Source organism: Ailuropoda melanoleuca, chromosome 6 (genome assembly GCF_002007445.2).
Source record: "Ailuropoda melanoleuca isolate Jingjing chromosome 6, ASM200744v2, whole genome shotgun sequence".
Classification (NCBI taxonomy): Eukaryota; Metazoa; Chordata; class Mammalia; order Carnivora; family Ursidae; genus Ailuropoda; species Ailuropoda melanoleuca.
Window position 1 is genome coordinate 118482118 of NC_048223.1, and position 27972 is coordinate 118510089.

The 27972-nt window shown below is 41.2% G+C and overlaps 1 protein-coding gene across 2 annotated transcripts; it reads right to left on the reverse strand.

Annotated features, from left to right (window-relative positions):
- Positions 1-60: 60 nt before the first annotated feature.
- On the reverse strand, positions 61-27972 carry MCMBP (minichromosome maintenance complex binding protein). 2 transcript variants are annotated; one of them, XM_034663363.1, is made up of 15 exons: positions 27827-27972; positions 26872-27012; positions 26696-26737; positions 24492-24593; positions 20403-20547; positions 17688-17839; positions 15831-15931; positions 12046-12218; positions 11542-11665; positions 10044-10161; positions 6740-6905; positions 5479-5612; positions 4350-4514; positions 1507-1595; positions 61-1143 (listed from the first exon to the last, which is right to left on the reverse strand). In XM_034663363.1, the coding sequence occupies exons 2-15, from the start codon at positions 26944-26946 to the stop codon at positions 1017-1019; spliced, it is 1713 nt and encodes a 570-aa protein (XP_034519254.1). In that variant the 5' UTR covers positions 26947-27012; positions 27827-27972; the 3' UTR covers positions 61-1016. The 2 variants fall into 2 exon arrangements, with proteins under 2 accessions (XP_034519254.1, XP_034519253.1); XM_034663362.1 differs by having other exon boundaries at positions 12040-12218.

The following is a 27972-nucleotide window of genomic DNA, read 5'->3' on the forward strand; positions in this document are numbered from 1 at the left end:
AAAAACTTACACAAAAGTTTAAAATCCAATACAATCATCAAAGCAACTAAATGACAATTATTAGGAAAACAATTTAAAACTTTATTTTCTACAGAAGGCATATTTAAAAAAGTTAACTGTTTGCTTTCTTCCTATTTGGGTAAAACAACCTATCCTAAGGCAGCATTCCCTTAAGTCCCATAAAACAGTGGTTCCCAAATGCACGGGGATGAAATGAGAAAAATAAGGACAATGTAGTGTTTTTTCCAAAAAGCTATTTATTCCATTTAAAGGACTCTCTCATTCTGAGATTGCCCTTTTATGAAAAAAAAAAATTGTGATAATACAGTGGTTTTTTTCAGATTACTTGGCAAAATACATTGGCAACCCTGTCCCCCAAATTTTTGGAAATGTTACTGGTCCATGAAATCCAAAAGTCTGGGAACCACTGCCATGTAAAAGACTAATTTTGTAGGTTATTAACAACTGTTAAGTGGAAAAAAACTGTGGTCAAATGTTTGGGAAATGATACTACAGAATTTCACACAGTCATGTGAATTAATGGCAGGTACACCCCATTCCCCAAACTTGGACCACTAAACACATTCAGACCTACCGTTAATTGGAAAGACATTGTAAAAATCTGAAGTGAACAACTCCTCTGACTTTGGAATTCCAACAATTTTCTTCAAATGAAGTTGACATTAGCATTTCAACAGAGTCTGGCCTATGACTTAGCTGAAACTAAGGAAATGGTATCAGCAACATTATCAATATTAAACTTTTAATATCAAATACATTTTTGTACATCGTTACTAATTTATATAATTATAAAACAATCAAAAGCTCCATAAAATCAGTAAGGTAAAAGCCCTTACTGAATATTATATAAACTTCAGATGTTACCAGGCTTGATCTCAGGAAAAGTCATTGGTTTTTGATATAAATTATCTACAAAACAATGTGGTATAAATGGTATTTGAATTTTACAATAATGTGGCTACAATCTGCCCACTACTCTCCTAGGTGTCAGATCTTTAAAGTTCATTTCCATTCACACATTTCTGCTGTTGAAGCCTGGTTCTTCTTAAAGACTCTAGCTGCTTTGCTCTGAGCCATCGCTCTCTTGACAGTGTTGTCTGACCGGCACTGAGAGATAGAAACCTGGCGTGAAACACAGAAATGGATTTAAGTCTAGACCCAGGACAGGATGTAGTTCTCTTTCTTCTTCTTCTTTTTTTAAAGAACCTAGGAATACTGGGTTAGGGGTCAAGACCATCTGGTAGCTACATACAAGTCAAGAGCCAAGTTAGACTTCCACAAAGGGATCTCTGAAGTCTAGAGACAAAAAGCAAGCCTGTTCCGCTGGTCACTGGCCAAACACAATCCCCCTTCACTAAACCCTTTCACAGGGTATTTTAAAGGCAAAACATTTCCACTGGTAGAAATCTGCGTCAGTTACTCCTAAAGATTGGGAGGTTCACACAGAGCTTACTAAAACAGCAATTATGGACACGTACTACTCACCGAGCTACAATGAGCAACTGGTGGAGATCGTCGGCAGTGATGCTCTGAGGGTCGTTCTTGCGCATTTCCACGAAGTCGTCTTCAACTGCCTGCGCCAAGAGAGGAAGGGGCTTTCACACCAGCGCTTATGAACAAACGCCGCGCACTATGTAGGGAAAAGCGAAGTAACTCGGCCCACGGGCTGATGTGGAAATGAGGAAGTCCGCCTGCTGCGTGGGCTTCTTAGGAGATGAGAGTCACTGAGAGGCACGCCGCACCCTCAGGGATAGCGCTGCTCACAGACCTGGCAGGTGGCCAGGCAAACACCTAGGTCAGCAACATGCACGGCCCACGGGGGAGAGTGATGTCAGCCAAAGCGGCAGAGGGAGGGCCTCAGAAAACTGTCCCCACCACTGAAGAGGACCAGAGCACTAGCAAAAACTATCAAAATCTGCTTCTTCAAAAGTCTGAAAATTAACCAAAATACAGGGAGCATTTGTTCAAGAAAGAACACTGGGCTTTGAGGCATTTTAGCTTCCCTATCCACCCGACCCCCCCACTCCTGCAGCGCTGAAAAGGAACAGCCTGGCGACCACGAGACAGGGTGGTTCCCTGCGAGAATCCACGTGTAAGGCCGTCTTTATTCAGCCTGACTCTGCTTACCCAATGTCAACAGCCTCTTCTCCCAGGGAATTTATCAAAAACAATCAGAAGCCAGTACTGATCATCTTGGCTGCTTCACACACTGGATACTAGTTGGGGCAAACAGGCAGCTAACCGAAACCCTTACAAGAAAAAACTAGGTCATGAGAATTTTTCCCTCCCAAAAGCCCCCAAAGGACGATCTATCTCTATCTCCCCAGGAATGCAGAAGGCCACACAAAGGGCCGTGCACATACTCAGAAGATCGGAGCAGGCCCTAAGCTATCCGGGGTGACCTTCTCTGTGCAAGCAGAAAGAGAAGGGTAGGTCACGGTGGTGAACTGTGTGGCAGTGTTGAAGGCCTGCCATGTAGACACAGAGCCCTTGGCTTTAACTGGGAGACCTATTTCTAGGCATCTAAGGAAATTTAATTTCTATCTGATCACTGACTGACCTCTGAGCTCACAGACTCCACGACTTACATACAAAGAATATGCTTTACAGAGTTCATTCAGAAAAGTCTAAGCAATAAGCAGCAACAACAAACCCCAGGGAGGGGCAGAGCCCCCAGAGCAGAGCTAGCCTAGCATTTCAATATCTGGTTTTCAAAGAAATAAGGAGACACAGAAAGAAACAAGAATGTCTGGACCCCTTCACTGAAACAAAAGTCAACTCCCTCCCTGAGGGAGCCCACATACTGGACTTGCTAGACAGAGACTTTAAGATTTTATTTATTTGAGACACAGCGAGCACGAGCGCGCACAAGAGAGCGCAAGTGCTGGAGAGGGAGAAGCAGGCTGCTTGTCGAACAGGGAGCCCGACGTGGCACTCGGTCCCAGGACCCTGGGATCATGCCCTGAGCCGAAGGCAGACGCTGAACTGCCTGAGACACCCAGGCGCCCTAGAGAAAGACTTTAAATCAGCTCTTTAAATATATTCAAAGAACTAAAGGAAACCACATATAAAGAGCTAAAACAAAATATGAGAATGATATCACACTGAATAAAAAGTATCAAGAGAGAAAGAAATATTTAAAAAGCAAGTAGAGAGGGGCCTGGGTGGCTCAGCAGGTTAAGCGTCCAAGTGTTGGTTTCGGCTCAGGTCATGATCTCGGGGCTGTGGGATGGGGCACTGCATTGGGCTCCACGCTCAGCTCGGGGTCTGCTTGGGATTCTCGCTCTCCCCCTCTGCCCCTCCCCCGCTTGCTCACTCGCTCTCTCTGAATAAAGTCATTAAAAACATAAAAAGCAAATAGAAATTCTGAAGTTGAACAACATAACTGAGACTTAAAATTCAGTAGAAATGAGGCTCAGCTTTGTGCAGCAGGCAGAGCAAAGTCCCAGTAAACGTGCAGAAAGGTCAACTGCAAACGTCCAGTCTGTGCAGGAGAAAGTAAAGGGAGGAGGAAAACAAACAGCACCTCAGTGACTTGTGGGACACCATCGAGTGTACCACCACTCTCCTACAGGAGTGCTGGAAGGAGAGGAGGGAGAAAGGCACAGAAAGAAATTTAAAGAAATAATGGTCAAAACCTCACCAAACTTCCTGAAAACTTCCCTAAGATGTGCATTACTTTGCACACTCAAGCAGCTCAATAAACTCCAGTAGGATAAACTCAGAGATCCACACCCACAGACACATCACAGCTGAGCTGTCAAAAGCCAAGGAGAGTCTAGAAAACACAAGAGCAAAGGGCTCCCTGTGCCCCAAGAAGCCTCTCTTCAGAAATCAGCGGACTTCTCAGAACTACGGGGGGCCAGACGGCAACTGGAGGACATACGTAAAAAGTGCTGAAAGAAAAGTCTACAAGAACTTCACATCCAGTAAAACTGGTCTTCAAAAATAGATTAAGACACTCCCAGATAAGCAACAACTTAACAGAACTAGTCACAGCAGATCTGCCCTACGAGAACCACGGAGGGTTCCTCAGGCCAAAATGAAAGGACGCCACGCGGTGACGTGAATCCATGCAGAGATGACCAGTAAAGGGAACGACATGGGTAAATATAAAAAGCAGTACAAAGGTCTCTTTCCTTGTAACTTTTTCCCTCTGATTTAAAGACAACAGCATAAAAGAAGAATTATAAATGCGTCGATGGAGCACAACAGACAGAAGACAGAGACCACACAGCAAAGTTACCTCCCAGCAGTCACAGGAAACCTAAGGTGAGTAAACCGTCTAAATCAACATAGGGAAATCGTTCCTTTTACCCCAAACACACCTTGGTTATCTCATCGGAGATGCTGTAATCCAGGAACCTCAGAAGGGTCAGGTAGATGCGGAACTTGTTCAGCACGGAGGGCAGCACGGTGGACAGAAGGCTGTCCGTGTACTCCTCCATGTTCGGGGGGATGAGCTGGGGCTGTAAGTGGATCTGGCAGTCTGCCTGGAGAGAGAAACAGGACACAGTATTTTCCAAGTTCCTAAATTAATCCAAAATTTCAGGAGGAGGCTTTGTCCGTATCAGCCCGTGAAGGAATCAGGAAATACTCTTCATTACTAGGGGGAGGTCACTTTTTAACATTAATTTACAAGCACCGTGCGATAATCACAAAAGTAATAGGCTTCACAGACAATACTGGTCAAGCCTTTCTTTGTTACTTACACTTCCTCAACAGGATCGGTAAATGCATAAAAAGGTAGCCAACCTCTAAAAAGCAGCTAATTAAAATGTTTTTGATGTTTCCTTAATCCTGGAATGTGTACTCTATGTCTTACTGATCTGCCTTTCTAGAAACCACATAAAGCAAATCACACTTTCCCACAGAAAACTTACACGCGGGCCATTTCATTCTCGTTCACAGGCAATGTCTCATAAATCACAGTGAACACGAGTTTACAGAGAAACTACACACCTTTTAAACAACTGGGCGTACTTCTCATCATGAAAAAACACAATTTAAAAGCTCTCTTCGTCAGTGACTCTGATGATTAACCAGAGCATTTCACCATAGAGCATAAAAATAATTACCATGTCATTGAGAACATTTTAAAAGGAACTCTGAAATATTTCTGACATAAGACTGACAAAAAACAATGGGACTGAGGCAGTAAGAACAAAGGTCTAGATGTGAATCAGGCAAGTTACAGATAGCTTCTACTTTCTACACCTGGATGCGGGAGGTGCTGCTAGCTGTTGGTAGCATGTGATTTGCCATATCTGGTTCTTCACAGATAGGTCTTCCTCCTCAGGGCAGGAACAAAGTAATCAATTCTCTTCCTGATAACCAGCAGTCCCAATTTTGAAAGAAGTTTAACTTCTCAATAATAAGCTGTACCAAGAAACAAAACAAAAATATAGGGTATCTTTCCAATGTAACCTCCCTCTACCTTAAAATGTCTCATCGTACCGGTAGCAGTGATCTCCCCTCCGAAGTAATAAAAACATTAATATTGCAGGGGAATTCCATCTGGTGGTAACTGAAGTCATAATCCACCTTCTGCCAAGTTATTAGGTTGCTCAGCGCAGTCACATTATGAACACCTAGAAAATTTAAAAAAAAATTTTTTTTTTGTTATTTGGTTTTAATCACCTAAACAAATTGGTTTTACTGACATCGATTTAAGACATGAGGTTTCAGGGCGCCTGGCTGGCGCAGTCGTTAAGCGTCTGCCTTCAGCTCAGGGCGTGATCCCAGCGTTCTGGGCTCGAGCCCCGCATCTGGCTCCTCCGCTATGAGCCTGCTTCTTCCTCTCCCACTCCCCCTGCTTGTGTTCCCTCTCTCGCTGCCTGTCTGTATCAAATAAATAAATAAAATCTTTCAAAAAAAAAAAAAGACATGAGGTTACTACTGCCTTAAAAAAAAAAAAAGTATCTGAGGCATTGTTCAACTTCCTAAGCTAAATGTTCACTAAGTAATAGGCTTCACAGACAATACTGGTCAAGCTAAACAAATGTATTTTGGGGCCAAGACCCCCCAATATCTAATCTAGCATCTGGTATGCCAACTGCGCACAAGACAGGTTCCCGGAAGCACAATCACTTTCTATCTGGTGTGTCCGTGGGTCTAGAACAATACGGTAGAACTAAAATGATTTTTATGCAGAGAGATAGTGAATTTTGATTTTTATACTCACCTGTGCCTTAAGGATACCCCATTCACACTATTTTTCCTTCTTTCTACCTTTACCTCTTGAACTTACCGCCAGCAAAGTGTCTTCTCAATACTCATCTGAGCACAAATAAAGCAACCTGCTTCCTTGCCAGTTTATAACAAGTTCCCGTAACTGAGGTTAGTTCAAACCTTCCAAACTATTTTTTTTCAGAGATTCTCCGAAAAAAAATTTTAAACTTCATATTAGGCAGTAAAAAATGCTTTATTAGATCTTCTCTACACTTTCCCTTTTAGCCAATATATGATTGAAGGCAAAATCTCCTCCCTTCTCAGCCTTTCAAGAGCTCCTTGCTATGTCCTTGTTCCGTCACTGTACTGCGTACGACAAAACACAGCTGATGTACACAGTCTGTAAGTTTATAATTCCCACATTATACAGATTCTTATGGCAAGCCTGTGAAATGTGTGTCTCTGGATCAGTGATTCTTTTAAAAGTCATTACCAGATCTGGCTTTCACAGGAGGTTAGAAACCAAGGGAGACACCCACGTCCATACCTGGTGTGTCCAGCTGCCCTTGCTCTAGGAGAGTTTCATCAATCACAAGGGAAGTGTTGCTCGGCAGCTGGAGGAGCCCGCTGACCAGGCGATTGGCTGTATAGTCTTTGTGGGGGATGAATTTCAAATGGTTCATGTTCTCTATAGTCATCTGCAGACGAAAAGACTGCAAAGAGAAATTTTTTAATGAGCAAGGAACAGTTTCCCTGTTTAAAGAAAATACATACTTGGGGTTAAATACTTTCCATACGTGTATAAGGAAAGATCGTATCAATTTCTAAGGCTGTAGCTTCAAGGCTTCTTGAGCTCTTAAAGCAAGAATCTTACATATACACCTTAAATGATAAATCTACATCTTAAATAAAAATTTCACTAAATCTATGAGCTGCTTTATTCTCAACTGTCTTGTTCAGTATTCTTAAATAATTTCTATGTTACCAGAGAACCAGAAACAAATGATAGATAATTCAGATACATTTACCAAATATTCAGAAGCTTAACTTCTACCTACAACAACCACAGGCTAAATAGAAAATATTTATTCAAGATGGGGAGAGAAATGCTTGATTTTCTTTGGTGCTCCTCAAATTAAAATCACTTTCATTCATCAGCCTCCCGCAGACCAGGGAACAAACTGTCACGAGGAGAGCTGAGGAGCAGAGCACGCTGAGCAGGGGCCAGGCGCTGTGGGTCCTAGAACGTGCTGCAGGCTGCGTCCGTCTTAGCACGGGATCTGTCAGACCCTCTGCAACGCCCCCCACTCCCGGTTCCCCACGCCCACCACTCAAGACCCTGTGCACCCTGCTTCACACTCCAGTCTCCACTCCTATCACCCACGTGTGGCAAGGGTGGAGACCGGGGTTGGCGAGAAGGGCGCTGAGGAAGAGAGAAACTTTCAGAATGTACAGGATTATTGTACTATGGCTCAGTGATTCAAAGAAACGGGCAGAGGGCTGGGACCCCATTACGGATAGAAGCAAACAAGCCCTAAAGAAGCAGTCTGTCTAAACAGAAGGGGTGCGCAGCAGGGGCTCGCTCCCCGTGAGAGACGCGGGTCGCTCATGCTGGACCTACTGTGAAAACCAACCAAGACGTGAACGAGCCAAGCGTTCAGAGTTTGGCGCTAGACAGACACACAAAAGGAATGGAAGGGAGCGGGATATGGGAACAATAAAAGGGTCAAACCCACAAACCTACTACGAAGCGATGCAAATTAAAAGATCCAAAAGGAAATACCCCACCATGCGATAACATGGTGTACCTGCCACAGGCAACTTCCGCACGTAAACACGTACCCATGTCCTAAGCATGAGCGCCAGGCTGCTGCCCGGACTTCACCTCCTGCCCTCCTCCCCAGAACTCGTTCCACACCAGCCACAGTGGCCTCTGTCGGCATGCCTCTGACCTGCCCAGCACACTGGTGCCTCAGCACCTCTGTGCCTGCTCTCCCACCGCTCACAGGACGGACGCTCCCCCCAACAGAGCCACGTGGCTTGCTCCCACACCTGCATCATCTCCCCGAATTCCCGGAAGGCAAGACCTTCCCTGACCACACTGTATACACGAGCAACTCCACCCTAGCCCAGCGCTCCTTAGTCCCCTTCTCCTGGGCCTTTACTCTTCTCCATGGCACCTCAACAACATACTCTGTATTTACCTATATCTATCGGTCTTCTACCACAATAATTTAAAATCTATTTCAGTAATTCCCAAAATGTGGTGGTCCAGGGAACTCCCAAGGAGTTGCTGATATACTTTTATGGAGTCCACGAGGTCAAAATGATATAAAAGACCCATTCGATGTGCAAGACAGACCAATGAATTTACTACAGCAGAGTATAAAAAGCTCATTGAGGAGATTACAGATTGCACACTTGCAACTATCCTTCAATGGGCAGTTTTGGTCTAGTACCAAAGAATATCCACAGTTATTCAAAAAGGCCAGCTTTCAGGGCGCCTGGGTGGCACAGCGGTTAAGCGTCTGCCTTCGGCTCAGGGCGTGATTCCGGCATTCTGGGATCGAGCCCCACATCAGGCTCCTCTGCTGGGAGCCTGCTTCTTCCTCTCCCACTCCCCCTGCTTGTGCTCCCTCTCTATCAAATAAATAAATAAAATCTTTAAAAAAAAAAAAAAAAAAGGCCAGCTTTCCTTCATATGCTTCAAGCAAAACATCTTATTACAAGAGACTGAACGCAGAAATGCATTTGACAATCCAGCGTTCTTCTATTAATCCAGATATTAAAGAGACTGGAAAAAATTTAAAACCATGTCACTTTTATCACTAATGTTTTTTGATTTGGGATAATAGCTCTTGTTACAAAAATATTTTATGTTCGTGTGTAATTGATTTATTTTCATGACTATTTAAGTGTATTTTAAGATTTAATTTCTACTATGATAGAGTGATAACAAAAACAACCCAGATTCTTTGAGTCCTCAATAATTTTTTCAAAGTGTCAAGTGAGTCAAGGAGCGTGAGAAATCCTGGTCTGTTTGATCCACTGCTGTTTTAGGGCCTGGAAGAGCGCTAGCACTTACCCTCCAATCACACAGTCACATGAATGATCTATTTTAACCTCTTAAATCTACAAAATGAGAGGTGATGAACGCTGCCAGTCACATGAGTAGTCAGAAGCAACGCCCTCGTTCCCAACGTCTCACCACCACAGAAAACCTGCATTCCACACACCCTGGCAAACAAAGGCAGCTCTACCTTCCAAACAGGAATTAAAACTGGGGCAATGGAGATAAAGCTCTTTATTACCTCGGCTACATGAATTCTGCTCCTGTAATTTAGGCTTATTTAAAGATTTAAGATTTTAATGCAAACAAAGGATACCAAGTTGCACAAACTGGCATCAACCAAGAGCATAATTTTAAGGGATTTACTTGCAATTGTGCTGTTAGACTCAGAAATTTCTGCTAAGGCATAAAATAAAAGTGAAATGTTTAGGGATAAGTATGTAAATTATGGAACCTAGCAGGCTGTTTCCCCTTAGTAAGATCTATTAAAATCTCAAAGTTACATACTTGGGTTGAATGAAAGACAAGTAGATGGATTTTTAAAACATGCTCAGGTTTCTTATGATTTTTTAAAATTTATTTGAGAGAGAGAGCAGAGCGAGGGAGAGAGAACACGAGTAGGGGGGAAGGGGCAGAGGGAGAGGGGGAGGGAGAAACAGGCTCCCCGCTGAGCAGGGAGCCCAGCATGGGGCTCCATCCCAGGGGCAGACGCTTAACTGTCTGAGCCACGCAGGCACCCCAGGGTGTTCAGATTTCTAATAAATATCTATATTGATCTTACTGCTGGAACAAGATGTTGAATAATCCGGTATAAGTGTTCTGTGAAGGTACTATTCCGCGGGCAACCACTCAAGTTAACTGTGAATTTTCCCAGCGGAAGAACATCTCTTCTTGTATACCTAGAAAAAAAGATACCAACCAGTAAGATATTCAGGTGATTTCCTGATTTCCATCGAAAAGCAAAATAAGGTTAGTACAATATTGTAATTAAAAAAAAAAGGTGAATTACTCTGACCGGTTCATTTATCAGAATAACAGCAATAAAAATAATAGCCAGTACTTATATGTGAGCACTGAGCATGTGCTAGGGACTGCTCAGAGCGCTTAATGTCTCATTTAATTCCCAGACTCTCTGAGGCAGGTCATCTTCGCTGTATAGGTGAGAAATCTGAGACAAAAATCTGAGGGAAGATGCCCAAGTTCACACAGCAGGATGTGGGAGAGCTGGATTCGAATCTACGGGGTTTGGCTCCAGAGTCTGTGCACTGAAACATTATGTACTGCAGTCTGAAGTCCTAGCCGAGGAAAGACGTGGAATACCAAGACGCTGACTGCAGAGTCACTTAGAGGAAAACTAGGAAACCCAGCATTTATGGAACTAGGACAATGGTCTATGATGAAATACCGTGCAGCCATTAAAAAGTTCATGAAGGATTACAAACGAAGAATGTTTAAGATATATTAAATGATACAAACAAGATCAGTGTTTAGAGTACCATGGAGATTTGTGCAGGGATGTACACGTATGTAAACAAGACAATATGAAACAAACATGAGCCAATGTGTTCACAGAGATCATCTCTAAGTGGGTGAGATGACATATGATTTCCAGTTTCTTTACACTCCTAGAACTTGTTGAAAACACAGGTTACTTCTGAAATCAGGAAACAAAGACCTACAGTGGAGTGCAAGGAGGGGAGCACCTCAGCATACAAGTTAGATGTGTGCACACCAGGCCTTGCAGAACCTTGGGATGTATAAACAGAATTCAGAATGCAAAAAGAATAAAACAGCTCCTTTTACTCATCAGCCAGGTTCTTTGTGTGACTATGGCTTTTTTTTCTTTTTAAAGATTTTATTTATTTATTTGACAGAGATAGAGACAGCCAGCGAGAGAGGGAACACAAGTAGGGGGAGTGGGAGAGGAAGAAGCAGGCTCATAGCGGAGGAGCCTGATGTGGGGCTCGATCCCATAACACCGGGATCACGCCCTGAACCGAAGGCAGACGCTTAACCGCTGTGCCACCCAGGCGCCCCTGTCTGACTATGGCTCTTATATTTAAGGGAGACATAAACATAAGGTTAAATGTGAAACAGATAAGATGGACAAAGGATTCTGTGATTTCGTGTAACGCTTGTCACACTGAACGAATAAAAACCATCTGATGATGAAGCCAATAAACCAGAACACAGAAGTTACCTGAGCAGCCTTCCTGCTCTTTTCCACTTTCAACAACACCCCCGCTGCCCCTGCCCGCCACCGGGAACACAGCACTTACACTGTAGAGATGAGATGCAGTATCAGGTACTCGGCGGCCAAGCTGTCTCCCAGAAGCGCATGCGTGAGGAACCCAAGCAGCTCTGCTCGGACCGGAGACAACTCGGACATGAAACCTGAAACGACTGAAGAAGGGAGGGAGACCACATTCAGAACGCACATACCAGCTCCTCCCAAGTATCTCAGGCTAAGAAGGAGGAAAAAACCCAAGTGGAACAAAGCACTAAAGTCAGTAGACAACTAGTGTAGACTTAAATATTGGTCATTAAGTGATGCCAATCTTCAAAGTAAGACAGCCTGTAAACTTTTTTTTGCCTCATTTTAACAAAGAGAATTAACATAAAGGAAAACGGGCCAGAGTCCCGGCAATTACTAGAGAAACTTAACCTGAGGCACGAGGAACCGGCCGGCTCAGCCCCACCGGGAGCACAGGGCACAGGCAGCTCCCGACACGCACAGGGGCTCACGGGTCTCTGGCTCCCGAGGCGTCAGCACTTACACTTACAGGTTTTGCTCTCCTCCTTGTTAAGGCAAGCAGGCAGTAAAGGATTGATGTGCTGCAACTTCTGGGCTAAAACCACATGAATTCTTGGCACTAACGAAGCAGGAGGACTGTGCACTCTCTGCTCCTCGGCGGTGTCTGTGCATTCCATCGGATCCAGGAGTGAAGACGCATCCCTACGGAGAGAGAACGCTTCAATTCACAGACTCATCTCTGAAAATGAGAATTCAAGCCAAGAACGGTTCCACCTGTGTATCTCCTTAATGGAAAAGGGCTCCCCATTCTCAACTGTCAGGTCACACAAGATCTCAGGCTAGTTAGGTCATACGAGGCTATGTATGTATGTTTCGAGAACAAGAACACTTATTGAGTATGCTATTAACTGCAATTAATGGGGTACCATTAGGTATCTTAATTACTCAGTGTGGAAGATCCATTCATCTCTTATCTTGCTAATTGTTCTTCCTAAATTTTATTCCTCCATGACATCTCCTGTGAATAATGAGTAGTCAAGCAGTGAAAAAGTGTGAGTTTTTCAGATTTGCTAAATAAATTAGCAGATGATAGATTTATCGCGATCTAACTGAAACAAATCACTACAATGTGTTCAGAACGTCAGACTTTACAGGTTACAGTCACCACTCACACAGCCACCCTCCTTACACACAAGGATGGGGACAACCTTTACGTGGTCTGGACCACATGCTGGGCAGTGTTCTTCGCCGTGCACACACCAACTCAATAACGCCTCACCTACCCTGGTCTCCAATGAGGAAACCAAGCCCCTGCAGAAGTCACATGGCTGGTAAATGGCCAAACCAGGTTGGCACCCCAAGCCATCCAGCTCTCTGTGCACTAAGCGGCTTCAACCAATGAAGTGGCTGAAGCAGGAAAATCATCACCACCGGAAACAGCCAAGACAAGCAATTTGCTATACTCTTATTAAGGAATGCTATTTAAGTTAAAGTTGTTTAAAATTTGCCCTCCCCCCCTTATTTTTAATGGTGAAGAGTAAGCTCTTCTTACAGGGAAACCAAGATGAATATCCAGTATCAACAAGAAAACTACTGTGTGGGGGGTATGACTCCATTCTTTCGGCAAACTCAAAACAAGAAAGAATGAGGAAGATTTGGATTTTCAGGATATATTATTAAATGTGGAAAGTGTAAAGGAATATATACATCATGCTATCTTTTATATAATAAAGGAGAAATAAAATATACACGTGTCTACTTATTTTTGCAAAAAATACAGGAAAAATAAAAGCAAAAACAGGCTGGTTCCCTACGGAGGGTGAGTAGGAACTGGGCAGGGAGGATGACACCCCTGCACTCTTTGTGTATAGCTGTGATTTAGGCAACAGTATCAGCGTTTTCTGTACTTAAAAATCAAAACAATAAGGATAGAAGGAAAACTCTGAAGTGAAACGCAATGGAAACAAGTGAGCCTAACTACGTAAAATGAATAATGAATGAAAGAACCAAAGGGGAAGAAAACTCACCCTAGTAACGTTAGACATAGCACTCTGATTATACACCTCATTCTAAAATAAAAAGTAGAAACCAATCTTGGACTCAAGTTATGAGGTTTGTTTTTTGCAATGGTATGGATTACCAATTCTGAAATTACCTTCTCTGCACTGAGGAATATATTGAGAATGAGAGTCGAGCTTCTTTCTGTTAGAAGAGGAGTTACAAACATGGGAGGGAAAAGGGAGGACATCTGCATGCAGAACCGGAATTAGAAACACTGTGAACTCACAGTTCTGACAGACTTCAAGTCCATGAAGATATACACGTATGGGTATAAGATGTGCATTTGTTTGTACACATACAGTGTACATGTATATGTATTTCCTAGCCCTGCCCACTAAAAGGGCACAGAAGCAATACCAATCCTAGTACCAATGAGCACACGAGCACTCAGATCTTGACTTTCATTTTTTTATTTTTTTTTAAAGAATTTATTTGAGAGAGCGAGACAGGAAGAGATAGCAAGAGAGAGCACAAGTGGGGAGGAGAGGGAGAGGCTGGCTCCCCGCTGAGCAGGGAGCCTGATGCGGAACTCATCCCAGGACCCTGAGATCATGACCTGAGCCAAAGGCAGATGCTTAATAAACTGAGCCACTCAGGCACCCCAAATCTTGACTTTTAAATAAAATTCCTAAAAGAAACTGATGCTTCTTAGAAAAATGGCTGATACTGCAGCTAGAGCATGGGAAGGACAAGATGAGGTTGAAACAGCATAATGTGTCACAAAAGATATGTTCAAAAATGAGGTCATGTCAGCAAGGACCCAGAGCCTGCTTACAATGACTCCCACTAGCCAAATGAGATAATTTGAATCTCAAGCACCAGACTAACATACACAGTGATTTAAACAAATGAGAGAGAACAAAAATCTCTAACAGAATGCCAATAAACAAGTGTAGAAGGAATAACTGAGATAGAAAATCTCCATCTAGCAATAACTGATTCAAGAATCATCAATGGATAGGGGCGCCTGGGTGGTGCAGTCAGTTGAGCGTCTGACTCTTGGTTTCAGCTCAGGTTGCGATCTCAGGGTCATGGGATCGAGCCTCGCATCGAGCTCCATGCTCAGCGCGAGGCTGCTTGAGATTCTCTCTCCCCCTCCCCTGCCCCTCCCGCTCATGCTCACTCTAAATAAATTAATCTTAAAAAAAAAATCATCAATGGATATTAAAATGAGTAGATGAGGGACGCGTAGGTGGCTCAGTCAGTTAAGCATCTGCCTTTGGCTCAGGTCATGATCCCAGGGTCCTGGGACCGAGCCCCACAGTGGGCTCCCTGCTCAGTGGAGAGCCTACTTCTCCCTCTCCCTGCCGCTCCCCCACTTGTGTGCATGCGTGCTCTCTGACAAATAAAATTTTTAAAAAATAAGTGGATGAAAGTTAAATGAGAAACTGGATATTAATGTAGTTTCCAAGTATCTCCTTCCAAATTATTTATTACAAAGTGAAAAACGGTAACTCTATAGAACAGAAAGCTGGCAGATGCCCCCTCAACCAAACGATCAGAATTAACATCACCAGTAAGGGGGCACACCGACATCACGTGCCTCCTGATACGACAGCCTGAATCTCACCACAAGAACCCAAACTGAGCTAGTCTACAAAATGACTGGGGGTACTCTTCAAAGGCGTCAAGGCTCTCTGCCATGTGAGGACATGGGAAGACAGCCATCTGCAACCCAGGAAATGGGCCCTCACTAGACACCAGATCTGTCAGCACTTTACTCTTGGACTTCCCAGCCTCCAGAACTATGAGAAACGAATTTTTGTTCAGTTAATAAAAAAAAAAAAAAAGTGTCAAGTTCAGGGAAGACAAAAGTTGAGGACTGTGCCAGGTCAGCGGAACATGTGACCCTATGGATCCTGGATCAGGAAAAAGGAAGAGGGGGAAAAACACACCAAAAGGAACAAGACTGAAATAACTGGTGAAATTAAGTATGGACCGTGGGTTAGTGTACTATGTATTTATGGCAAAGTTCCTAATTTTGATAGCAGTACTCTGTATAGGAGAAAGTCTCTGTTCTTAGGAAATATGGACTCAAGCATTTAGGGGATAACATACGCAACTTAACTCGTTTCATACACAAAAATGTGCCTATGTAAGAGCACAAATGAATGACAGAAAACAAATGGGGTGTGTTAACAGCTAATAAATCTGGGTAAAGGGAGAAAGTTCTTTATAACTATCCTCCAGCTTTTCTGCAAGTTTGAAATTATATCAAAACAAAGTTACCCAAAAAAGAACAAACACACTCACCTTTCATCATTATTTAGTATACTTAGCACAGGATCCACAGACAGGACACCATATAACTCAAGAACATCATTGACTTTGAAACAATCCCAGTCTTCATAGACCTGATAGGAGATAAGAAATCATGTTGTTGGGATTAAATAACACCCCAAAATCATAAAATATTAGTTTTAAGGTTAAAGTAATAATATCTTAGATTTTTAGGTCAGGAAATGGACCTTTAAAGCAACACTTTTATTCATAAAATGAAACCAAGAGAGGTAAAATACTTGGCTGAAGTCATTCTCCCAGTTAGCAAATTAACAACTAAAACACAGGACTCCTGACTCCCAGACTAAGGTCTGTCATCAATACACCACACTACTTCGAAGAAAAGGCTTTCCCAAAGGATGATGGTCAACTAACATTATCAACATGCATTATGGGGCGCTTGGTGGCTCAATGGGTTAAGTGTCTGCCTTTGGCTCAGGTCATGATCCCAGGATCCTGAGACTGAGCCCCACATCAGGCTCCTGGCTCAACAGGGAATCTGCTTCTCCCTCTCCCTCTGCCCCTCCCTCCACTTGTGCTAGCTCTAATAAATGAAAAATTAAATCTTAAAAAAAAAAAAAAAAAAAGAAACCTGCATTATCTCAAAATCTATCAAGCACACCAAGAGAAGGGGAAAAAACCCAGGATTACTAACTTTGGATTTATCCACCAACTATACACCATTAGGAGGGTTAATGCAAAACTCAGAAAGATCATGAGGTTTTTCACGATAAAACTTTCAAAGTTGTCTGTCTTTGACGGACATTAGTAACTGGCAAAGCCTCCTCTTGGTGAGGCTGAACTGAAGCATAACGGGAAAGCTGTCCTCACTCTAGTCCCTGTGGTACAGAACTGAAGTGCCATTTAAGTTAAAACCATAAAATAAAAGAATGGAAATTCTCAATGACCATTTCTGAAACGTACATTGCTTGTTTCACCTATCAGGAGCCAAAAATCAGGGTAAGCAAAATAGAACAAAAAAACCAAATTTTTTTGCCTTCTATTTTATTTTAAATACAAGTGAGAAATGGGTTTTGATGAGAGAAGAATGTTGAAAAAGTTCGATATTGTTGGAAGCTGGGTGACAAAGGAAGTACATATGAATTAAAAAACTGTTCCACTTCTGTGTTCGAAATATCCTTCTTTTTTTTTTTTTTTTAAGTGAGCCCTACACTTAGCATGGGGCTCAAACAACCCCGAGATCAAAAGTCGCAGGCTCTACCGACTAAGCCAACCAGGCGCCCCATATTCTTCACATCAGTTTAAGAATGCCATGGTAGACAGAACATAGTCTCCCAAAGAGGTCCAAATCCTCATCCCTGCAATCTGTGAACATGTTACCTTACAAGCAAAAAGGGATGTGCGTAAATTCAAGACCCTGTGATGAAGAGATTATACTGGATTATCTGGATGGGCCCAATCTAATCATGAAGGTCCTTAAAATCAGAGAATTTTTCCTACCTACAGTCTGAGGGAGAGGTGACTGTGAAAACATGCTGTCTTTGAAGATAGAAGAAGGGACCCCAAACCAAGGAATGTGAGCACTTCTAGAAGCTGGAAGAGGCAAGAAAACAGATTCTCCCTCAGAACACTGAAAAGGGAACGCAGCCCTAAGGACACCTTGGTTTTATCCTCAGTGAGATCTGTGTTGGACTTCTGACCTAAAGCCTGCAAAACGATAAATTTTTGTTGTTTTAAAAGACACTAACACTGTGAATATTCGCTCCAGCAGCGGTAGGAAACAAACACAAACGCTAAGAGTACTCCATGTTAACTTCTCAGACACATTCCACATTCACATCAAGGTCGGGTCTACAAACGGTTTAGTACCTTCACAAGGCATGCAGGGCCCTTCTCCCCTGGCAGTGGAAAATTCAGGTCAAACGGAGAAGAGAGGTTCAAGAAGTTCAGCTGCTGGCCCGTAGAAGCTTCAGTTTCTAAACGTTTTGGCTCTCCACACCACTGAAGACCACCAACGCTCCCTAAATTCAAAGAACAGCACTACTCTTAGTCATTTTTAAAGCTTCCTGGAAAGAAAGAACATTCCTAAAGAGCCTTTCAAGTCTGAAAAAAATGATGCTTCTGAACTCAAAAACTTCAAGTTGTTATAGTTCTTAAGGAAGCAACATATGCTAACAAAACCCTCTGACCTAAAAGAGAACAAAGATTATGAAGATCTGAAAAATTTAATCATTTCTCCCATACAATAAAATGGCAAAAAACTTTCCCCTTCAAATCTCAAGTGTATTTTAAAAGTTAATACTTAATACAGTTACTTTGACATCTTTAACCTAAGAAATACATTGTCTACTGACAACAAACCCACTTTAGAACATACTTTTTCTACTTATTACGCAGAATAAAACCATACAGCAATAAATACATTTACCAAATATTTAGTAACATCCATTGTGTACTAGGAATCAGACTAGTTGTGAGGGATACAAAGATGATTTTAAAAATGCCCTCTATCCCTGAAGTAGTCACAGCTTAGGGCTTATAACCAATATCAACGGATAGCCTGCCACACCATAAAATATTGCTCAGCAATAAGAAGGAATAGACTATTGATACACACAACAACCTGCTTGGATCTCAGGTTCTGCTGAATGAAAAAAGCCAATCCACAAAGTGTACATACTCTAGGATTCCCTTTATGTAACTTACTATTTTTTTTTTAGGGTTAATGCTAGACCGGAATTTTTTTTTTTTTTAATTGAAGCATATCTGACTATGCAACACTCTTGCAATAAAATAACGTTAGTACAGACATGAAGAATGGATTAGAGTTTGCTAGGGGTTAGGGACGTGTGGGGAGGGGAGAGGCAGGAGAGCAGTGGGCAGGACTCTAAAAGGGCAACTTGAAAGATATGGGCGATGAACTGTTCTGAGTCCTGACTGTGGTAGTGGCCCTGTGAGTCTACATGCGACGACACTGCCCAGGACAAAATACACGCACACAAGTAAGTGCATGCAGGGACTGTCAATCTAAGGTAGGTGGGTGGTAGCAATGTCCATTTCCTGGTTATGATATTCTACTAGAAGTACAAAAGATGTTACCATCAGGGGAAACTTATTTCTTAAAGCTACATGTGATCTACACTTCTCTCAAAAAAAAAATTAAAAATCTATATAGCTTGATTACCTAGAAACCAACAAACAAGTTACACTGTAAACAAATAATGCACTCAAATGTACAAAAACCTCTACAGTGTAACATCCAAATAAAAGCAAAAAAGAGGAGAGTGCATCAGCTGCTTAGGTGGTAAGAGAATTAATCACATATCCTGGATTCTAATGTTACTTATTGTTACAATACACCATTAATTTTAATAAACATTTGGGGGGTGGGTGGAGAGAAAGAACACCATCTCATTTGTATAGATTTACTACGAAACATTCCAATGCTAAAAACATTAAAATATGCCTTAGCTCTAAGGAAATATACTAATATGAACTTCATAAAGTAGGAAAACATATGGTTAAATGAAATTCGTCAGTAATTCTTTGTTTACCATTAACGCAATCCTACAGATGCCCCCGATAAGACTGACTTGTTTGACCCCCTTTGTTTGACCCTTCAACTTGCCCTCTGATGATGGTGCTAAAGAGAAGTGACTGGACACAAAAGGAGGAATAAAGACAAACTTATCTACTTGCCACAATAAAGAAACTCACTATTCCTAACACCGTGATTGGTGAAACCGAGAACAAAATATGCCAATTCTGACGCGGTCTCATGCCCTTGGGTTACTGCAACTTTTGGTCCCCCTGTGTTAATCAGAATTTATTGGGTGTACAGCACGTTTCGAGATAAACCACTACAAATGTGTGTAAATAGAACAAAAACACTGTCACTATCCTCAGGGCTCTCTGCTCTCAAAGTGAGGATGAAGTTACCTAGTGCACCACAATTTCATGGTTTTTCTCTGATGTTTTCAATCTTACAAATTAAAGTACCACTATCTTGGGGCACCTGGGTGGCTCAGTGTGTTAAGCATCTGCCTTTGGGTCAGGCCATAATTCCAGGGTCAGGCTCCCTGCTTATCAGGGAGTCTGCTTCTCCCTCTCCCTCTCCCCTGCTTGCATGCACACACTCTCTCTCCCTCTCTCATAAAATCTTCTAAAAAAATAAAAATAAAAAATAAAGTACCACTATCTCAAAAGGAAAAGAAAAAAGGATGTTTTCAGATATATTAAAAAAAAAATTTCAGGATAAAGTACTAGGCTTCCATATTACTTAGGAGCTGAAATAAAAATACAAAGAATGAGAAAAAGACCTTTTTCAACTAACCACTGGAGATTCTTACAAACTAAAAGGAAAGCAGACGCTTCTCAATAAGTGATGCCTAACTGCTCAGTTACAAAGCACAGTTTGACCAAAGAGTACTGCAGAAACTCTCAAAACTGTCTATAACAGCGATGAACTTCAACACAAGGTTGTCAAAGCACTGTCAATTCTTAAATCTAGAGCTATATTACACAACTAATTCTGAAAACGGACCTGACAGAGAAACGCACAGAAAGCCTGCTGGCACACACTACCTGCTTGCCTGGCACCTGCATGCTGCTCTTTCTGTTTATGGGGCTGTAGGTCCATATCTTCATCATCTTCGTAACTCCTCTTGTGACGACTGGGAGTGTAGGACGTTGAAGGACTGACTCGAGCTTGGTTTGCATTAACATAGGCGTTAAATGAAAAGTTAAGAAAAATCCTCCATGAATTGAGGGATTTCCTAAGGTAGGCTAATTACAGGGCTAATAAAAGATTATTGGTTTGGCAATCTGGTGAAAATTAAAACACCCTTTTAAAAGGCTGGAGTTCCAGTTTTGATCATGAGAGTAGCAGCTTAACCTCAAGCCCCCTATAAAGAAATTGTACAACTGGATAAAAGACATGAGCAACTGTTTTCAGTCACTGAACACCATAAGGGAACATAAGGTTATAATCTTTGAATAAGGAAACACCAGTAAACTCCATACTCTTCCCAGCTTTCTCTTGGGAACATTTCCCAAACTGCAACAAAGTGAAGTGAAGGCCCTGCCCTTGCTGGGTAGAGAAACAAAGCATATGGTTCAGGGCTACGGAGCAGCTGGAAGTTGCAGGACAGTAACAGAGAGACAAGAGTTGCAGATAAAGATCCAGAAACCCGTGCACATTCCATTTGGGTCTTTGGCTGAACACAAAATCATGGATGTACAAGTCAGGATTCCTTGAGGGCTAGCAGGGAACAGCTGCTAGTTGGCTGGGAGCTAAATGGAGATTTTCGATTTGTACAATACTAGAACTGGACCCTGATGAACATCTTGGGCACTTAGCTGTGACCCCGAAATAGCACATCTCATGTGTAAGGACTATGTCCTACAGACCAAGGGCCATTCCATACCCACCTTAACAAATTCCAAAACCAAGCCATGACAAGGTCAAAGTGATCCACTTAAATCACCTGTCTGTCAGAACAAAATGCAACATTCTTGGAAGGAAGACAATGTTGTACATCAACATACACTAACACATTACTAGTTATATATGAAGAGGCAAGAAAATATGACCTACAATCAGGATTAAAAATAATCAATAAAAACAAACCCAGAGATGATTCAGATACTGGAACTAGCAGATAAGGACACTAAAAAGGCAATCTAAAATTCGCTGTTTTTTTTATATAGCATTTATCATGTTGAGATATGTTCCCTCAAAACCTTAAAATTCACAATTTTAGAAGAAAAGATAGACAAGGTACATGTGGGTGGCTCAGTTGTTTAAGTGTCCATCTGTCGTTGGCTCAGGTGGGATCAAGTCCCACACTGGGCTCCTTCCTCAGTGGGGAGTCTGCTTCTCCCTCTCCCTCTTCCCCATGCTCGTGCTCGCTCTCTAATAAGTGGTTAAAATCTTAAAAAAAGATAGATGAGTCAAAGATAAGGAATGTTAACAGAGAAATGGGAACAACGGAAAAGAACCAAATGAAAAATCAAGAACTGAAAAATAAGACATCTGAAATGAAAAAATAAAAAATCCCCAGAAGCTCAGTCACCTGGAGGACAGTAACAGCTAATGATTATGTGACTGAATCCCCAGAAAACGAGACAATGACAAGAGACTGGGACAGAAAAACATTAGAAGAAATAAAGGCTGAAATCTGAAAAATACCAGTCCACAGATCCAAAACTTCAAAAATACCCAAGCAAGATAAACACAAAAATACCCACACCCAGCCACATCACAGAACTTTCGAAAACCACAGAGAAAGAGAGAACATCCGAAGCAGCCAGAGGAAAATCAAAGACGTTACAGTGAAATGATGGCTAGCCTTTCATCAAAAACCAATGGGGGCCAGGGGCTCCTGGGTGGCGCAATCGCCCCAGCATGGGGCCTCCTTAAGATTCTCTCTCATCCTCTCTCTCTGCCCCTCCCCACACTCACTCTGTGGAGCTTAAAAAAAAAAAAAAAAAAGGGAATGGAGGCCAGAAGACAATGGAACAAGACCACTAGAGTGCTGGGGAGGGAAAAGAGCTGTCAATCCAAAATTCTATAACCAGCAAAAGCATCCTTCAAAAATAGAGGTGAAATAAAGACATTTTTAGTAGAACCAAAGCTGAAAAAATTAATCACCAACAGATCTGTACTTTAAAAAAACAAACAAAAAAGCTTAGTAAAATGACTCCATAAAAAAAGAAAAATGAGCTAGAAACTGTAACATACCACAAACACATAAGACACTTTTTCCTCATTTCTTAATTTACATAGAAGACAAATTTTTTTAAAGATTTTTTTTTTTTAAAGATTTCATTATTTATTCTGACAGAAAATACAAGCAGGGGGAGTGGCAGGGAGAGAGGGAGAACCTGGCCCTCGCTGAGCAGAGCCCAACTTGGGGCTCGATCCCAGGACTCCAGGATCACAACCAGAGCTGAAGGCAGCTAGATGCCCTACTGAGAGCCATTCAGGCACCCCCTTTACAAAGATTTTATTTGACACAGAGAGAGAGAGCACGCGCCCACAAGCGGGGGAGCAGCAGAGAGAGGGAGAAACAGGCTCCCCGCTGAGCAGGGAGCCCAATGTGGGGCTTGATCCCAGGACTCTAGAATCATGACCTGAGCTGAAGGCAGACACTTAACTGACTAAGCCACCCAGGTGCCCCAAGAAGGCAAATGTTTAAAGCAAACAGGATAATATATTGTGGGCTCTATAGTTTAAGTACAAATGAAGTATAAATGTCGTACACAACAGCAGCAGCAGCACAAAGAATGAGGGGGATGAATGGAAGTAAACTGTTGCAAAGATCAAGGAACAAAGAAGAAATCACAAGGGAAATTAGAAAATATTTTGAGTTGAGTGATGGTGAAAACAAATCAAAGTCTGTGGGATGCAATCAAAGCAATGATTAGAAAGAAATGTATAGGCTTCGATGCTAATACAAGAAAGGGAAGATTTGAAATTAATGATCTGAGCATCCACTTTAAGAAGCCAGAGAAAAATTAAAGCCAAACTAGCTTAAAAGGAAATAAAAGCAAAAGTCAATGAGATAGGAACAAATAGTTGGTTCTTTGACAAACCACTAACAACACTGATCAAGAGTAAAAGAAAAATTAATTAACATTATTGGAAATGAAAAGAGATCATTGCTAGATATCTCCCAGCCATGAAAAGGAAAATACGGAAATATTATGAAAAGCTTTCTTACTGACATAAATTCAACAACTGAGACCAAATGATTTTGAAACAATTCCTCGCAAGATACAACTTATCACAACTGATACACAGAAAAAACTGTTAAAAAACCTAATTGCCACAAAATGCCAGGCCCCAAATTGGAAACAACCCAAATGCTCATCATGTGGAAAAAACAAAAACAAATAAAATCAGCAACAGAAAGGAACGAGCAACTCACACATACACGCAAGGATGAATCTCAAATGTGTTAGGCAGAACAAATACCAGACACAAAAGACCGTATGATTCCATTTTTTGACACACAGAAAAGGTAAAACAAAGCTACAGTGAAAGAAATCAGGACAGTGGTTACAAAAGGAGAGTGAGGTGCCTGGAAAAAGACACGAGGCAACTTTCTGGCACAAGTTCTTTACTTGGATGGGTGTAAATTAAACTGGTGTGCATTTGTCCATTGAAGTGCACCCTTAATGTCTATGCATCTCAGAGTATGTGAACTATGCCTAAAAAAATTATATAATAAAATAAAAATAAAAAGGATACTGAGATGTTTCCACATCTCTCAAAAGAGCCAACATGTTGTTTTCCCTTAAGAAATCCAGATGTAGTTCCAATTTGAAACTATGTGTTTATTTAATTATGGTACGCTCTTTTTCAGTACCTTTAAATCCACCTCAATCTTTTTAACAGTACTTCACTATAGGAATGTACCACAATTTTATCATTCCTCAACAATGCATACTTGGGTTGTTTTATAACCTTTCTTGTTTAGGACAAATGAAAAACATTTCATTAAAATAAAGCCAAGCTCTGTAAATGAAGAACAATTTTTTTCCCAGCTAACTCGTACATTGGTGTAAAAAGACTAAGTTTCTAAAAACTCAAAATTTAACTGTGGTCTTTTCAATTAAGAAAACAATCAGGAACCATTCAACACAGAAGAAACTTCAAATAAAGGATATTTCTTTTACCCATGTAGATTCCCCAGGCACTGGAACACAATAAAAAGTCTGTCTTTCCAAAGTGGTAGTTCGTGGGGAGTTTAAATCAACTTCTTGTTGAGGCTGTGATATACACAAAAAGTGTATTTAAAATTTTATCAAGAAAAATAAAAATTTTAATTAGCAAACCGTATTTGCAAAACCATAGTAGATATTTCACATTAAGAATTAACAAGTACCAAATAAAAACTATCATTTTTTAAAAAAGAAAATGGACATAAAATCATTTCACATACAACCATCAATATACCACCTTCCCTCAAGTCCAGAATACACAGTACCTGATCACAAAATTAAATCCTTTGTAATAAACAGGATACTCTATTAATTTTTTTCAAAGACAAAGCACTGTCTCTTTCATAGACCACATCGATATCAGCCTATAAAATAGGAACTTAATGAAATATTCATTAGCAGTAACTCTGATGTGAGATTTGAGTCAGATATTTCCTAGAAAAGAAATGTTCTCCATTTCAAATATACTGAGAAAATCCTAAGAGGTAGAAAGAACCCAAGATGTAACATTAAAATTTTACTTTAATAAGCACATACTACTTTTAGTATATCCATTACAAAAAAAAATCTCTTAAAAGTAAAATAAAATGTGTACTTCACTTGGGGGAGGGGGGAAGACCCAAGAGACACCAGGTTTCAGCCTGAGCTAGTATGTACAAGGTATACAAGCAGGGCTTTCTGTGTGTTTCTTTCTTTCTTTCCAGGCCCAAAGTTTTCCTCATTTGGTGCTTTTACTTATGATCTTTAGCAACACAATACAGAACTCTTTGCCTTCAGCAGTGTCACACATGGACAGACTCACCTATTTTATTTTCCTATTTCCAGATGCTGAGGTTACTATCTTACGGTGATACTACATTACTGTGTATTGATAGATTAGGCTAACAGGACTTAGGGCTCCTCAAACAAGGGACACAACAAGTATTTATAAAGTTGACTCACTCGACTTGGCACCACATTTTACTCTATGAAAACACCCTCAAAGAAAAAAGACACTGGGAGACCTCAAGTTCATCATGTTATTAGTAAATCCATCTTTCACAAGTCCCCCTAAATAATTATAGGACGTTACATTTTTGTTTAATATAATCTTCGCAGCAACCTTCCAAATTAGGGCTGTTCTTCTGTCTGGACTGGCCCTGAACTAGAACACTTCACTCAAGCAGGCACAGCTTCTATTGTGAATTAAAGTGCTGGTATTAGGGCTTATAAATCAATCTCTTTGAGGTTTGGGTAAGCAGGAGTCAGACTCCCAGAATGTAAAAAGCCCCAGATAGGGGCGCCTGGGTGGCTCAGTCATTAAGCGTCTGCCTTCGGCTCAGGTCATGATCCCAGGGTCCTGGGATCGAGCCCCGCATCAGGCTCCCTGCTCGGCGGGAAGCCTGCTTCTCCCTCTCCCACTCCCCCTGCTTGTGTTCCCTCTCTTGCTGTGTCTCTCTCTGTCAAATAAATAAAATCTTNAACTAGACCCAGAACGGAGGTAACTCCACCAAGGTGCCACCTTTCTACTTAAGCACCTGCCTGTTCAATCCCCACCTGTGATACTTGTTTTTTCCCTAACAATTGACAATTACCATCAGTTTCAGTAGAACCACATGAAAAACCAATTTTAAAAAATGCAGATATACTGTAGTTCCTCTGTAACCGCTTTTCTAGTAAGTTTCTACCCCAAGACTATTCCTTCCACAATCCTAATTATATCTAATGTCCTCTGCCTTCTTGCCTCTCCCATTACTGATAACGTGAGTTTCCATCACTTCTCTTTATCAAAGAAAGTTTAAGTTTATTAAAAACTTTTTTTCCTCCTAGGAAAAGGTGGCAGGATTTAATGAAATTTAATTAAGCAAATGTTAAGCCCCAAGTTAACTTCCACTTTTACTTTAAAAGAATTTATCATAACCTGTAATTTTGAAACCAAATATATAGATATAAGAAAAAGAAAGGAATTCGTTTTGTTACGATACTCCGCCTTCTAAGAGATTTTTAAAAGATCAAAAACATATCAGAGAAACTCTTAAAGGTAAATAAAACATTTCACATGACTTCTTTACACACAAGATAAATATACTTAAGATCAACCAAAGGAAATAAATTCGCTGCTTAAAAAGAAATTCTTATGAAAATATTTTATATCTCTTAAGGATACATACCCCACACTCTGCTACATCTCTGTATTTTCCAAAATGAAGGACCTACGATCCAAATCAAAGGATAACAGCATCGTATCAGTATATCTGAATCGAAACCACCATAAACAGCACAAGGATAAATAAAATTAATATCACTAATTATCAACAGAAAGTTTCATGAAAAAAGCAATACATACACGTGCTTTTGTGTTTCGGTTAACGGTTTCATAGACTCCCATGTAAAACTCAGGGTCAAACATATCCTGAATCATGCAACGAAACTTCACAAAACTGTTAGGTTTCAAATAATGAAGGGGAACTTCATTCAGTGATGGTACCTTAAAGGACAACAAGTCAATAAAATTATCTGTAAAACATTAAGCATATATACAGAGACTGTATATTCAGAACCACCCCCCCACACACACACCAAGCCCCATTAGGAAGCCAGTGATCTCAACAGTCAACATAACAAAAGTACTGGACACAAAAGTATTTTTTAAGTTCTTCCAAGTTTGTATAATGACATCTGATTCTGCAAAAGGATGCTCTTCCTTAAGAATACAAGTAGCAGAAAAGCATTTGCTTTGTTGAGCTCTTAAGACTAGTACATGCCAATTCTCTTTAAATGAAGGTAATAAGACATTCAGGACTCACGACGACTGGGTTTTGTTTTAGAAAGTAACATGGTCAACTACTGCCACCTAGGGGCACCAACACAGAAGCACTGAATTGCTTGAATTTAAATTTCAGTTGAAAGAGGGTAAAATCAATTTTAATACGTATGCATTTAAAGCAGAAGACAGTACACATTAATGTATATAGTTTAAAATTTTAGGTTTTTTTTTAAAGATTTTATTTATTTATTCGACAGAGATAGAGACAGCCAGCGAGAGAGGGAACACAAGCAGGGCAGTGGGAGAGGAAGAAGCAGGCTCCTAGCGGAGGAGCCTGATGTGGGGCTCGATCCCATAACGCTGGGATCACGCCCTGAGCCGAAGGCAGACGCTTAACCGCCGTGCCACCCAGACGCCCCAAAAATTTTAGTGCTCGCTTCAGCAGCACATATACTAAAATTTTATATGGACTACCACTCTGAGAGAAACTGAAAGTCGGCCCAACCCTCTCCCCTACAAACAGCAATCAACTTACCCATTTAGGAGCGTTATTTTCTTTCAGTTTTTCTTTAAAATACTCAATTACTTTCTTCTCCCAGTCAGGATTAACTCCATTTTGGGCTGAAAGAAAAATACACTTTTCAGAGCTGAAGGGACAATACCTAACAACAGACTACGCGG